This window comes from Nyctereutes procyonoides, unplaced genomic scaffold, assembly GCF_905146905.1.
Source record: "Nyctereutes procyonoides isolate TBG_1078 unplaced genomic scaffold, NYPRO_anot_genome, whole genome shotgun sequence".
Lineage (NCBI taxonomy): Eukaryota > Metazoa > Chordata > Mammalia > Carnivora > Canidae > Nyctereutes > Nyctereutes procyonoides.
The window spans coordinates 28,986,037-29,000,054 of NW_026575047.1; the positions used below are offsets into that span (position 1 = coordinate 28,986,037).

At 44.4% G+C, this 14,018-nt stretch overlaps 1 protein-coding gene across 1 annotated transcript; it reads left to right on the forward strand.

The window, feature by feature from the left end:
• Nucleotides 1–1,767: 1,767 nt before the first annotated feature.
• On the forward strand, nucleotides 1,768–9,808 carry CLRN2 (clarin 2). The gene is made up of 3 exons (XM_055326882.1): nucleotides 1,768–2,020; nucleotides 8,141–8,320; nucleotides 9,541–9,808. The coding sequence occupies exons 1-3, from the start codon at nucleotides 1,768–1,770 to the stop codon at nucleotides 9,804–9,806; spliced, it is 699 nt and encodes a 232-aa protein (XP_055182857.1). The 3' UTR covers nucleotides 9,807–9,808.
• The last annotated feature ends 4,210 nt before the right edge of the window (nucleotides 9,809–14,018 follow it).

The following is a 14,018-nucleotide window of genomic DNA, read 5'->3' on the forward strand; positions in this document are numbered from 1 at the left end:
CCTACTTAACCGCACTTCCATTCAGCATTGCCAGAGCTTGTTGGGAATCATTTGTTTCCCATATTTTTCTAAAGTAATTATTCTAAAAATAGTTGCTCAATCTCTAAAATACCAAAAGTTGACATAGGTCCATCATCTGAGGCAGAAATACAATGCAAAGGTATTACACAGGTCCAAAGCTGACCTTCATTACTATAAGAATAAATAACATTATTGGTCATGTATTAACATGCCAACCCTTCTTCTCAGCCTTTTGTATGCATTCACCTCCAGAAAAACATTTGCTATTTCAGGATACTGTGATGAAGATGAGCTGTTGTATTTCAAAGACCTGAACTCCAGCCCCAGCCCTGACATCCAGAGTTCTCATGAGAGAGGTCATTAGAATAGTATGTCTCTTGCCTACCAGAAAGGGTTTCTGCTGCATCAGGGGAGAGCAAACATATGGCAAAAGCTAAGCTCTTTGTACTAAGGAAAGCTCTACACAAGCTTCAGAGACACTCTTCAGAGACACTCAATAAACTCTTGTTTATTTTCATTGTGGAGAGACCACAGAAGTGAACCCCACTATAGGGAAGGAAACTGACATGTTCCTCAGGCTCCTTGCTGCTCTCCAAGTGAGGTTTCTGGAACTCCTGCTGGCTAACAGTGGAAACTCCTGAACCCAGACCTATGGCACCTCCAGACCTCTGTGACCAAATAAAACTTTTACTGTGCCACTTCTGCCAAATTTGACTCCCCAAAACTATTGAGAGTTGCTGTTACCGGTCTCACATGACATTAACTTGACATAATAGATTAAACGTCAAAATCGAAAAGCCACAGTATAAGATAGAAAGTGGAGGGGGGGGCAGAAAGTAGGGAAGATTTCATTCTTAGTAGCTACAGATTAAAAGAAAAAGAAACAAATCTTCAGTATTAGAAGTAAAGCCCCCTCCCCCCCCAAGGTAGGACTATCTGCGAACACAATAGAGAAACGCTTTTCTTTCCCACTTCAGATGACACAAAGCTGGTGATGGGGGAGGATACTGCTGGAGAAGAGGAGTGTTGAGTGTTGGGGTCCAGGCTGCCCCAGCAGCCACAAATTGATGACTGCTGCAGTTTTACCCACGGCAGATTCACCCAGTGATAAATCCAAGCATCATATAGCCTTGTTTACACATTTCAATTAAAAGCCTTGAGAACAGAGGTCATAGCATGGTATTAATAACAGTTCTGGTTCTGACAGCAGTGACATTTTAGAGAAAGAAATGCCCAGGCACGCAGCCAGGAGCTAGACATTTGACACCATGCATTGTAGGAAGCATTCAAGTGCTAATCATCACGTGCTCCTTTTCCTCCTATTGTATGCATTTTTTTGAGAGTAGTGTCTCTTTATAGTCAGATCTACCTAGTTTTGCCTGCTAATGACTTCCTGGCCATCAAGAGGTCCACGCCAGGGTTATTTAAATACCTGAAACGTGGAACAATTAAACCCTCTGCTGAAACTGTAGCCTAGTGGGAGCTATAGGATTACTTCCTTGGGTAACACACTCCTCTACACTTGAGTCAGGTGAAGGCGGTCTCGGCAGAGACTTCTGGATGTGCTTGTAGTAAACATGGGCTGTGGAGGCAGGCACTGAGGGGGGACCAGGAGGTGCACTCGAGATCCCGAAATGGTGTGTTTGGAAGAGCTGACCCTGGACCAGGCAATTGCAGAGTGTCCAGAGAATGTCAGTGACTCTCGCTGCTGCCTGGAAACCTGCGGGATGACCTGCACCCACTAGAATGCCTGGATGGTTCAAAAAGGCGTGGTATGGGCTGGCATCTTTACTCAGCTTCTCCTCCTTTATCCTGATCATCGTCGCCCTGACAGTGCCCCACTGGCTGAGTGGGAAAATCCTTTGTCAGACTGGAGTGGACCTGGTCAACGCCACCGATCCAGAGCTGGTCAAGTTCATTGGGGATATTTACTATGGGCTCTTCCGAGGATGTAAAGTGCGACAGTGCGGGCTTGGGGGCCGCCAGTCCCAGTTCACGAGTGAGTATACTCAGGGTATGCAAGGTGCTGTAGAACACTTTCCTTCCTTCCTTCCTTCCTTCCTTCTTTCTTTCTTTCTTTCTTTCTTTCTTTCTTTCTTTCTTTCTTTCTTTCTTTCTTTCTTATTTTTTTAATTTACAAGGGTGCTTATGCCTAACTATGGGATTTGACTTCTGCCTCAATCTCAGGCATGATGACATTCCTATTCAGCATCAAGAACTTTTTTTTAAAAAAAAAAAAAAAGAACTTTTTTTTTTTTCTGCAGAAGTTTATAGAGACATAAAAGATAGGGATTTGTGTACTTCTGTAGTTTACCTCTCTTCGAAATAACTATTAAAATATTGAGCGCTTACATGTATCAGACATTCTGCTAAATGGTTTACATGGCTTCTCTCTTTTAAGCCTTATAACAAATTTATGAAGAAGGAATTCTTAACATTCCCATTTTGCAGAGGACTACACTGAGACTTGGAGTGGTTATATAACTTGCCTGAGGTCCCCCAGCCAGGAAACAGCAGACTTCAGACCCATGCCACGTGACGGGGGCATTCTCAGCCAGCCCAGCACGCTTCCACTTCTATTTATATTTATATTCCAGAGTCTGAGAACAAGTAAAGGGGCTGCTGTGTGCTGGGCTCTGGAGTCAGCCTACTTTGTTTGAAAGACCAAGTTGGAAAAAAAAAAAAAAGAAAGAAAGAAAGCCCAAGTTGGGTGATCCCTGGAGGGAAGACCTAAGGCAAGGTACTGGAAGCTCTCCATGAACTCGAGCAGGCACGGTCAGTGGCTGACATCCAGTCTTACGTCAGAGCTGCTCTGGGTGTAAACAGAGCAGAAATCCAAGCCCAGCTTATAAGGGATCTTCTGGGAATTAAAAACAAAGCAAAAAAAGGCAATATTCTGCAAGTCTTTAGAATCAGATTGCTCGTGAGAACAGTGTCCTCCACAACCATTATTAATCAACATAATGCGATGCAAGGGGACAAGGAATTTTACTCAATTGGTTTCTATATTTCAGAATCATAGTTTTTAGAATCTTCCTCGGGGTTAAGTATCTTATTAAATGCATAAAGACAAAGCTAAAGCCATTGATAAATATAATAATAGGAATTGGCATCCCTTATATATGTGAAGGAAATGTATATTTGTTATGGATAATCAGGGGCGAAAAGCTCTGGGAATATTTATATTTACCCAACAATGAAATTAGACCAGAGATATTGGAAAGGTAGCTGTTAACAACATTACTCACTCACACACACACACACACACAAACAGAAAAACACACACATAAAGAAGTAAAAATAAAAGACATCAAAAGGAGACCATAGCAACTATACACAGTAGGTGGTTCTGAATTGGGTCTTTTTGCTATAAAAGACATCACTTGGTGAGACAGTTGGTGGAACTTGAATAGGGTATGGGACTAAGTGGCAGTCATGTACCAGCATTAATTCACTGATTTTGGTATTGTGGTTCCGTAAAAGAATCCATCTCTCTCTTTTTTTTTAAGATTTTATTTATTTATTCATGAGAGACACAGAGAGAGAGGCAGAGACATAGGCAGAGGGAGAAGGAGGCACCGTACAGGGAGCCTGATGCAGGGGACTTGATCCCAGGATCCTGGGATCACGACCTGAGCCAAAGGCAGACCTTCAACCACTGAGCCACCCAGGTGCCCCAAGAGAATCTCTTTTTGAATGAAATAGACCCTAAAATACTCAGGGATGCAGGGGAAATTTACCTGCAAACAGTTCAGGAGAAAAAAACAAATTCCTTTGTACCATTCTTACAATTTTCTGAAGTTTGGGATTCTTTTAAAACTATACACACACAAATACAATTGGGGGAGAAAAGGCTCAATTTTTAAATATAGTTAATTGAGATTAAAGAACCTTAAGAAGGAAGTTCCAAAGCTTGAACAAGGGAGTGACAGTCAATAGCAGCATGATTCCAGAGACTTTAATGAGTAAGATAGTACTTAGGGGATATAATAAAAATAGCCCTTGGTAATTATATATCATGATATATCATGTTACCATGACAACTGCCTTCTTACATTCTAGATAATTTTTCTGGTATGTTTATTATCTATTATCTGTCTCCACTCCTTTAGTATGTAGTGCCACAAGGGCAAGGATCTTGTTTTATTCATTGATGATCTCAAGCCCCCAAAAGAGTGCATCAGAACACTGGCTCTCAAGAACATTGGTTGAATGAATAACAATAAAGTGCTTTTAAATTAATTTATACTGAATGTTCCCATGCAAGATACCAAACTTGTGACCTGTGCTACACTAATCCTCCACAGTTCTGCCAATTAGAAAACTAAGGCTCAGAGAGGTTAAACAACTTGCTGAAGGTCACAGAGCCTTGAATGCTAGAGCCAGACCCCAACCCAGGTTAGCCTGACCCCAAAGTTCTACTTTTCATCATGTTGCTCCTTCTGGAATTTGTGACTGGCAACTTTCCCAAAGCAAGGCATCATCCTAGTCATCCTTATTGTTTTTCCAGAATTCAGCAAAGGGTAAGAGGGAGGTGGTGGATGAATGGGGATTCTCAGGGGTGGAAGGATCCAGGGTGGACAGATCCCATTAAAAATGACTAAGTGGGGATGCCCAGGTGGTTCAGTGGTTGAATGTCTGCCTTCAACTCAGGGCATGATTCCAGGGTCCTGGGATCGAGTCCCACATAAGGCTCCCTATGGGGAGCCTGTGTTTCCCTCTGCCTATGTCTCTGCCTCTCTGTGTGTCATGAATAAATAAATAAAATCTTAAAAAAAAAAAAAAAGAAATGACTAAGTGGTCACCCCAACAAATGGAGGGTGTATTAGTTCCCTAGAGCTCCCATAACAAAGTACTACCATAAATTGGGTGACTTAAACAATAGAAATTTATTCCCACAGTTCTGTAGGCTAGAACTCAAGAAATCAGCAAGTCAACAGAGCCATGCGCCCTCTGAAACCTATGGGGAAAGGAGCCTCCCTAGCTTCTTCCAGCTTCTGGTATCCCAGGGGCATTCCTTGGCTTGTGGCACTGTCTCCCAAGGCATCCTCCCTGTGTCTCTTCACATGGTCTTCCCTTTGTAGGTTTCTGTGTGCAAATTTCCCCTTTTATAAAGACACCAAACCACATTGGATTTGAGCCCATCTTAACAACCTCACCTTAACTTGACTAGCTCTGTAAAGACCCTATTTCCAAATAAGGTCATATTCTGAAGTACTGGAGATTGGAACTTCAACCCGTCTTTTTTTTGTGGGGAATGGTAGCCAGGGCACAATTCAACTGGTATTAGAAACTGTGAGGTGGCAGCTAGTAGGTTTAGCATAATTCAGGAATCCCTAAGCATCAGCACTGTTTCTGGAGAAGGAGCTGAAGCAGACACCAGCTTTGCAGTAGAAGAGGGCCCAAGGAGAGGAGATAAAGACTGAGCCCTTCCTCGGCAGCAGCCAATTAAACCCCTGCCATCCCAGCTCACAGAAAGTAAACCACCTTCGTCAGAAGCCAGAGCAATTGAGCACTTTCTGTTTGCCCACTGGAGGAACTCCATAAATGTCCCATTCCCTCCTCTGCTTCCTTCCCAGAGGGATGTACAGAGACAGCACCCAGGGTTCATCTAACCCGATCTGCTCTCTGAAGCACCAGAACCGTGTGAGAATCATAAAGGATGTTTGAATATCAGCTCTGAGGGCAATGTTCAAGACAGTTTTGTTCCCCGCTGCCTCTGGGTGTCCCAAGGGAGGTTATATAAACTTCCATTTGCAGCAACACCTTGGCTGTGATTTTCTTTGAAGACTTTCACTGGAGCTGGGTCAGGCTCCTCCTATGTTGGCTGTTTTTGCGCCACTGCAGGTCAGAGACAGACTTGCACCTATCACAACGTTCTCTTGGACAGGGCTGAAAGTTTGAAAAGAAAAAAAAAAAAAAAAAAACGAGGGCACATCAGGAAAGGAGAGAAGCCTTGCAAATAAAAATCCCTTGGGAAGAAACTTCAGGTAAAGTTTCTGACACTAACAAGATAACCACCTGAAGATTAATACACATGGAAATACAGAACTAGAAAGAAAGTTAGATTAGAACTAGGATGTAAATGTGAGGCATCTGGAAACTTCAGTGGAAAGGGTTTTTTTTGTTTTGGTTTGGTTTTTGGTTTTTTTTTTTTTTTTTTTGAAAGGGTTTTAAAGGGAGAAGAACAAAAACTCTAAATCTCAAGCTTGGGAGACACCAATCTTCTGTGAATACAGGGAGGCACTTGAGCCAGAAAAGAACCAGGGGAATAAGGGGAACCAGGAAAACTTTGAGTCCCAGCTCCCCAGTGGGGACAAGGAGGGGCTGATCATCAAATGATGACACCAAATGATGAAGCAGGGAGTTCAGACGCACAAGATGGACCCTGATTTGACCACGAGGTGCTCAGTAGAAACCCTGGATTAGCTGCAGAGGAGGGGGATAATGCTTGGGTGTTCTTTAGCTTCTGTCAATTTAATTCATGTGTAACTACTGAAAAGAGTGATCTAAACTCCATATATCATGTGGCATCTGGGCCTATAATCCTATATAGAATTCAGAGTCACCTTGCCCAAAGATAAGGGACGTAATGTCCAAGCCTAGGCAGAAATGGGTTTAATAAAATTTACCCAGGGGCACCTGGGTTGGTCAGAGGTTGAGTGTCTGCCTTTGGCTCAGGTTGTGATCCCGGGATCCTGGGATCGAGTCCCGCATCAGGCTCCCCACATGGAGCCTGCTTCTCCCTCTGCCTATGTCTCTGCCTCTCTCTGTGTGTCTCTCATGAATAAATAAATAAAACCTTTAAAAAAATAAAAGTAAAATCTACCTTATATCCTTGTCACAAGTAGTGAGTGAAGTAATGATGTAAAGCATTTGGCTCTTTATGTGACTGCTCAGTAAATGTTGATTCCCTCGGTACATACACAGCTATTTCTACTCCATTATACTGATGAGAAAACTGAGACTCTGAGGAATCACTCACTTTTCCTAAGTTGGAGAGAAACAATAGAACAGCAACAGCCACAGCCGCCTTTTTGAGAGTTCAGTCTTTCCCAGGCAATATCTGCCATACTGTATCATTTACTGTTCATAGCTACTATGTGGTGGCCAATATAGAGAAAACAGATACAAGTTAATAAGTCACTAAATTATCTGCCACATAAATATGGAAAAATGATATTATAATAGACTACTGCATACATGAGTGTCCTTCATACAAGAGGAAAAATGACTACCTTGCCAAGTCATTTTGAGGGATCCAAGATGATGCTCCTAGCTTCCTATTAATACTCATTAAGTGCTATTATTATTTCTATGCACTTCACTTGATTCACTCAATAATCTGGAAAGATGGATAGGAGAGGCAGTATTTAGAGGATCCAATTTTATACTTATAGCAAATGAGCAAAACGGATTTGAAGTCAGATCTTTAAATGCCAGGTCTAGGCTTCACTCTGCTCCACCCTTCTACACTCTTTGCAGATGTACCTGAAACCTCTTCTACCTCTCTGATTTAATGAAGGCAACTCTCTGACCCAGATCAAAGCTTTTCAATCAGCCCTCCTGGGCTGACTCTCTTGCTAACCTCCTTTGCTAAAGAGACACTATCTGGGGCTGGCGTCTATTAGCTCACACCAGATCCTAGGGCTTTGAAGTCAATGCAACTTAAATTGTCAGCTGGGATACATTTAGATTTTGCATCAGGGATCCCTGGGTGGCGCAGCGGTTTGGAGCCTGCCTTTGGCCCAGGGCGCGATCCTGGAGACCCGGGATCGAATCCCACATCGGGCTCCTGGTGCATGGAGCCTGCTTCTCCCTCTGCCTATGTCTCTGCCTGCGCCTCTGTGTGTGTGTGTGTGTGTAACTATCATAAAAAAATTAAAAAAAAAAAAGATTTTGCATCCTCTGCAAGAAAGAGAGGATTGTTGGCCAGCTGACCAGTGGCAAATCTGGGGTGCATGAATTCATCTCAGTAAGTCTCCTTTTTGAGAACCCAGCCCTTGCTGCCTTGCTCTCATTCCCCTCTATTAAAGCCTCTGTGGTAAGCAAGCCTGGACTGTAGGAACTTGAGTTCAGCTCTGACACTGAAATATTGGCTGTGTCTTCTCTCCCCCAGTCTTCCCCCACCTGGTGAAGGAACTCAATGCAGGCCTCCACGTGACAATTCTGCTGCTCCTCTTCTTGGCCTTGGCCCTGGCTCTGGTCAGCATGGGCTTTGCCATTCTCAACATGATCCAGGTTCCATATAGGGCAGTCAATGGCCCCGGGGGCATCTGCCTATGGAACGTCCTTGCAGGTAAGGAAGGCCCTCAGGGAGAGAAATCCACATCTACTGTCACTACTAGACTGAGTTCCAAGTAGGTAGGTGCCTACCGCAGCCTTCCCTAGTCTACAAACTTCCTCATGGATATGAGTGTCCTCTTTGCTGAAAGTTGCAGAATTCTGTCACATTAAAGAGCCAAATTGGTGGCATGAGTGAGTGGCTGAGGACTTAGAGCAAAGAGGAGAAGTGGGGGTATGAGAAGAAAAGAGAAGGGGGGGTGGAGGGAGGAAGAGAGAGCACTGTGGGAGGAGGGGAAGAGGTAGAGCACAGCTGTGAGGGTGGGAGGGAACCTTCCAAATAACAGGAGATGAGGCACCTGGCCTCTTTGATCGGCTTCTTTTCATTTAAACCTCACAACCTGGGACGCCTGGGTGGCTCACCAATTGAGCATCTGCCTTCAGCTCAGGTTGATCCCCGGGTCCTAGGATCGAGTCCCACATCAGACTCCCTGGGGAGCCTACTTCTCCCTCTGCCTATGTCTCTGCTTCTCTGTGTCTCTCATGAATAAATAAATAAAATCTTTAAAGGATAAAAAAAATAAACCTCGGGATCCCTGGGTGGCGCAGCGGTTTGGCGCCTGCCTTTGGCCTGGGGCGTGATCCTGGAGACCCGGGATCAAGTCCCACGTCGGGCTCCCGGTGCATGGAGCCTGCTTCTCCCTCTGCCTGTGTCTCTGCCTCTCTCTCTCCCTGTGTGCCTATCATAAATAAATGAAAATTAAAAATAAAATAAAATAAAATAAACCTCACAACCTTCAGGTTACCTGGGTGGCTCGGTCAGTTAGGCATCTGTCCTGGTATTGAGCCCCACATCAGGCTCCCAGCTCAATGGGGAGCCTACTTCTCCCTCTACCCTCTGCTTGTGCTCTCTCTCTTGCTCACTCTCTCAAATAAATGAAATCTTTAAAAAAAAATTTTTTTTGAATAAAAGCACATTAGAATGTGTGTCACCCCCAGCACCTAGCTGGCTCAGTCAATAGAGTATGTGTGTGTGTGACTCTTCACCTTGGAGTCTTGAGTTAGAGTCCCACCTTGGGGGTAGAGTTTACTTAATAAAAAAACCATTGTGTCCCCCTAAAAATTTTTTCAACCCAAAGCAAGTGTGTTGCCTGTGCTACAGAAATGTCACCTCACATACGGCCAGTACAGTTGTGCCGAGGAGCGCACCGAATGAGGGTGATGTTTGGGTTGCAGGTGGAGTCGTGGCCTTGGCCATCACCAGCTTCATGGCCGCCGTGAAATTTCACGACCTGACTGAGCGCATCGCCAACTTCCAGGAGAAGCTGTTCCGCTTCGTGGTGGTGGAGGAACAATATGAAGAGTGCTTTTGGATCTGCGTGGCCAGTGCCTCTGCCCACGCTGCCAACTTGGTAGTGGTGGCAATCAGTCAAATTCCGCTCCCAGAGATTAAGACCAAAATTGAAGAGGCCACGGTCACGGCTGAGGATATCCTATACTGATGGCCCTCTGCTGCTTACACCTTTTCCTGAGTCAGTTCTGCAGTGTGAGCAGGGTCCTCCCTTTGCGTGCAGCCTTAGCAGTCCAGAACGCCCATGTTCTGGAAGGTAAGAAGAAAAAAGTGGAGGGAGGAAGGGCGGTGCCTAGATCAGAAAAGAAAGCTTTCCTGAATTCCTGGCATCCCTGCCCTTTCTTCACACTGACCCCGGAGTTAGAGACTGCTACTTGCCAGCTGTGTGGACACTGGACAATTCACTTAATGTCTGCTTCTCACTCCTCTCATCTTTAAAATGGGAGTAGTAAGACCTCACCAGGTTGCAATGAGGTTGAAATGGACAATATTGTTGCCAACCTTTGAATGAATATATATATATCTATGATTAGAGAGCACTCAACAAATATAAGGTAATGAACACTCCAATAAATACCTATAGATCCCTGCTCTGTTCCACATAATATTAGAGGGGATGTAAAGTGGCATATGGTAACCTCCCTGTCCTCCAGAAACATTTCATCTTTCCACAAGATAGGCATCAGATAGCAACAATACCACGAAGAATGAAAATACCTGCCTTCTCTTTTCTTCAAGTGGCTACTATATACCAGACACTTCTAAGAGTCTTACATATACTGGGTCCTTGCTATAAATTCCGATTGTTGGTACTACTTTATTTCCACTTTATAGATGAAGAAACTAAAGTATACAGAGATTGGGTAAACCAAAGTTTATACTTGTAACCACTTTGCTAATCTGTTGTTTGAGGGTCAAGCAATTGGAATGCAATGTGCTAAATGCTGTAACAGCACATGCATAAAGGACTAAAGAAGGAATTTCTTCTCCCAGATGGGATGTGGTATGAAAGATAGTATCCGAGAGTTGACATTTGATCTGAACTTCGAAAGATGAGTAGACTTTTTCCAGTGGTTTGGAGAAGGGCATGTCAGGATGAGTTAATAATGTGGGGGAGGCACAAGGTATGGAATTACAGAGAGCCTGGAAGCATGTGAATACCCAGAGGGATGAGAATGTTCTAATTCACCAGGTAGGTAAACCCAGTTTGTTTGTGTTGGGTTTCCCGTAAATGGTACTATGATGGTTAATTACATGTGCCAACTTGGCCAGGCCACTGTACCCAGATATTTGGTTCAAATGCTATTCTAAATGTTTTTGTGGAGGTATTTTTTTTTGAATGGGATTAATACTTCAATCAGTAAAAGAGAGTAAAAGAGATTGCCCTCCATCTTGTGGGTGGGCCTCAACAATCAGTTGAAAGCCTTAGGAAAAAGAATGACCTCCCTCAAGGGATTGGGAATGCTGTCAGCAAGCTGCCACTGGACTCCAAGTGCAACTGCTAGATCTCCAGCCTGCTGGTCCACCCTGCAGATTTTGAACTTGCCAGTTCCCACAGTCGTGTGAGCCAATTCTAAACATAAGAAATTCTTGGGTAGCTCAGATGGTTAAGCATCTGCCTTTGGCTTAGGTCATGATCCCAGGGTCCTGGGACAGAGCCCCATGTTGGGCTTCCTGGCTCAACTGGGAGCCTGCTTCTCTCTCTCTGCTCCTATTCATGCTCGCACTCTCTCTCAAATAAATAAATAAAAATTTTTTAAGAAAATGGTCTTTCCCTCTGCCTGTCTCTCTTTCTTTGCCACACACAAATATACACACATACACTCCCCTATTGATTCTATTTGTCTGGAGAACCCTTACTCATACAGGTACAAAATTCCATTAATTCATTTTCCTACGATGCCCCTGGGGTGAATTCTTTCTCAGGTCTCCTATCTTCATGCCAAGTGAAAGTTGTCTAATCCTCTAAATTAGCTCCATCTGAAATGACACTCGATCTGGACTTACTCTATTTTGCTTAATGCTGAGCTTCCAGAGGTTTCCATGACATCTTTTCTGTTCTAATTGCTCGTGATTCCCTGCTGGGCCCATCTGTCCCTTCCAGCCCTCTCTCCCCATCCCACACATAGCTACAGTAATGTAGAGCAGACGAGCAGACGGATGTCACTCATCAAATATGCAGATGGCACAGGGCTGGAAGGGCTAGTGAACGTGATAGGAGATGGATCCGAAAGATAGTGACAGAGTGCAGGGCTGTCTTGAAAACAAGTGGAAATGTCAATGTCCTATCAAATTTAACATAAAGTCCTGCTGACAGTTGAAAAATAAATCACACAGAAGACTGGCAACAGTTTATTATATGATAAATATCCGAGAGTCTTGGTACATTTATTCATTCAATGGGTTTTGAAATTGATCTAGGAGCTGGGATAGAGCAGAGAACACAGACAAAAAGTCCCTGCCCTCCTGAGATTTCATTCCCTGAGTGCCTGCAGGTAATTCACTCTGGGACAGCTTGTGATGTGCCTGCAAACAACGTTAGCCCGGCTACAGCCTTCAACCTGGTCATTGCCACACAGGGGCAGAGTAAATTCACTCTTGCCTCTGACAGTGGAATGATCTCATCAAGATGGTAACCTTGACCAAGATGGATGTGTCCCAAGGAGTCAAAGTGCAGGCTTTTGTGAATCTTCCTGGCAACTTGAGTCCAGAGCTTTCAAGGATTTCAGAATCATCTATAACACCTCAAAAGTTCAAACTGCGACCCATCAGGTAGCAGCTATAATGTTAATAGAGATAATCAGGTTCAGTCTGAAAGGCATCTCTTAGGGCTATTGCTGAAGAAATTCCTATATGGAATTTCGAGAGTTTTGCTGGGGTAAAGAAGGGAAAAGATATCTGGGTCACAGTTCACTTGCATGATCTGATCACTCAAACATACAGAGAAAAACATAGCTCCTTTATTTTGACTATAGTTAATCTGGTCATTTTATGAGTAAGGAGAAAATAATAATAATAAACACCCAGTCCAGTTTAACCTAACCTGATCATTTATACCATCTCTCTAGGTCATGTGAGGCCTCTCTGGGATAAAATGGCTAGCTAGTTCCTCAGGTAACCTCACTCTTGAAGGTGGCACTAGGGCTATGGGAGAGAAGATGATTGGGAATTATGGGAAAGGAGGTCAGGTGCACACAGGCTCCCTGGAAGTACCCCCTGGCCTCCTGCTGGTGGGGGGTTGTGCACTGGCTGGGTTCCCCCTGGCCTCCTGCTGGTGGGGGGTTGTGCACTGGCTGAGTTCCTTGTGGTCCTGTCCCCCAGGCTGCCACTTACCCTGCTAGCCAGCCAGGGCTGTCTGAGGCTGGATTAATTTATGATATGTTCTGTCAACTGTCCAGATCCTGGTCCCTGGAAGATTTTTCCTCATCCTACAGGCTTCAGACCCTGAGTAACAACCAAGTCCTTCCCAGCTCACCTGTCTGCTGTCCAAGCTGTCAGCTGTATACATCCAGGCTCTGCTGCAATCACCCACCTGCCACCTAGGAGCCCACCTGGTGTCAACACAACATCCTGTCCCATGGGGTCCCGGGGACACCTCTCCATTCCCTCTTAAGAAGTAACTAAGGTGATTAATAGGTTCCTATTTCCTTCCACCAAATTGCAGACTTAAGTGGTTTCCCATTGCTAATGATGGTCTAAATATGAAATAAATTCCTTTTTTAAAAACTAAGTGCATGATTTTCAAAGTCACCAAAATGGGCTATAAGTATATAATTGGTGTGGAGGTGAAATCTCAGGCCCAGAGCCCATTGAAATGGTTACATTTTTCCCATACCTAGAAAAAAAAAATCACCCAAATCACCTCTTGCCTAATGCTTCAAGTCACCCTCCATAGTGGCTGGGGGTCTTGGGGAGTTTGTTTTTCTGCTTTCCCAGCTTTTAGAAGCTACCTGCTTTCCTTGGCTCGTGGCTCTTTCCAGCAATGACATCCCTCAAACCTCTGCTTCCATCATACAGGTGGTGACTCTAATGACTCTGACCCTCATGCTTCCTTCTTTTTTTTTTTTTTAATTTATTTATGATAGAGGGGGGGGGGGCAGAGACACAGGCAGAGGGAGAAGCAGGCTCCATGCACCGGGAGCCCAACGTGGGACCCGATCCCGGTCTCCAAGATCGCGCCCTGGGCCAAAGGCAGGCGCTAAACCGCTGCGCCACCCAGGGATCCCCTCATGCTTCCTTCTTAGAAGGATCCTTGTGATTCCATTGGGCCCACCCAACCAATCCAGGGCACCTTTGGGGGACATTTTCTGCCTACCAGAGTAATGTTACTCCCATCCAGAATTTCCTGTTCTAACAATATTCC

What these genes read in the sequence shown, in the direction of transcription:
- CLRN2 (XM_055326882.1), top strand. Translation starts at nt 1,768, where the DNA reads ATGCCTGGATGGTTCAAAAAGGCGTGGTATGGGCTGGCATCTTTACTC. An exon ending in CCGCCAGTCCCAGTTCACGA is followed by an intron (nt 2,021 to 8,140) that starts GTGAGTATACTC and finishes TCTCTCCCCCAG; the next exon opens with TCTTCCCCCACCTGGTGAAG. An exon ending in CCTATGGAACGTCCTTGCAG is followed by an intron (nt 8,321 to 9,540) that starts GTAAGGAAGGCC and finishes TTTGGGTTGCAG; the next exon opens with GTGGAGTCGTGGCCTTGGCC.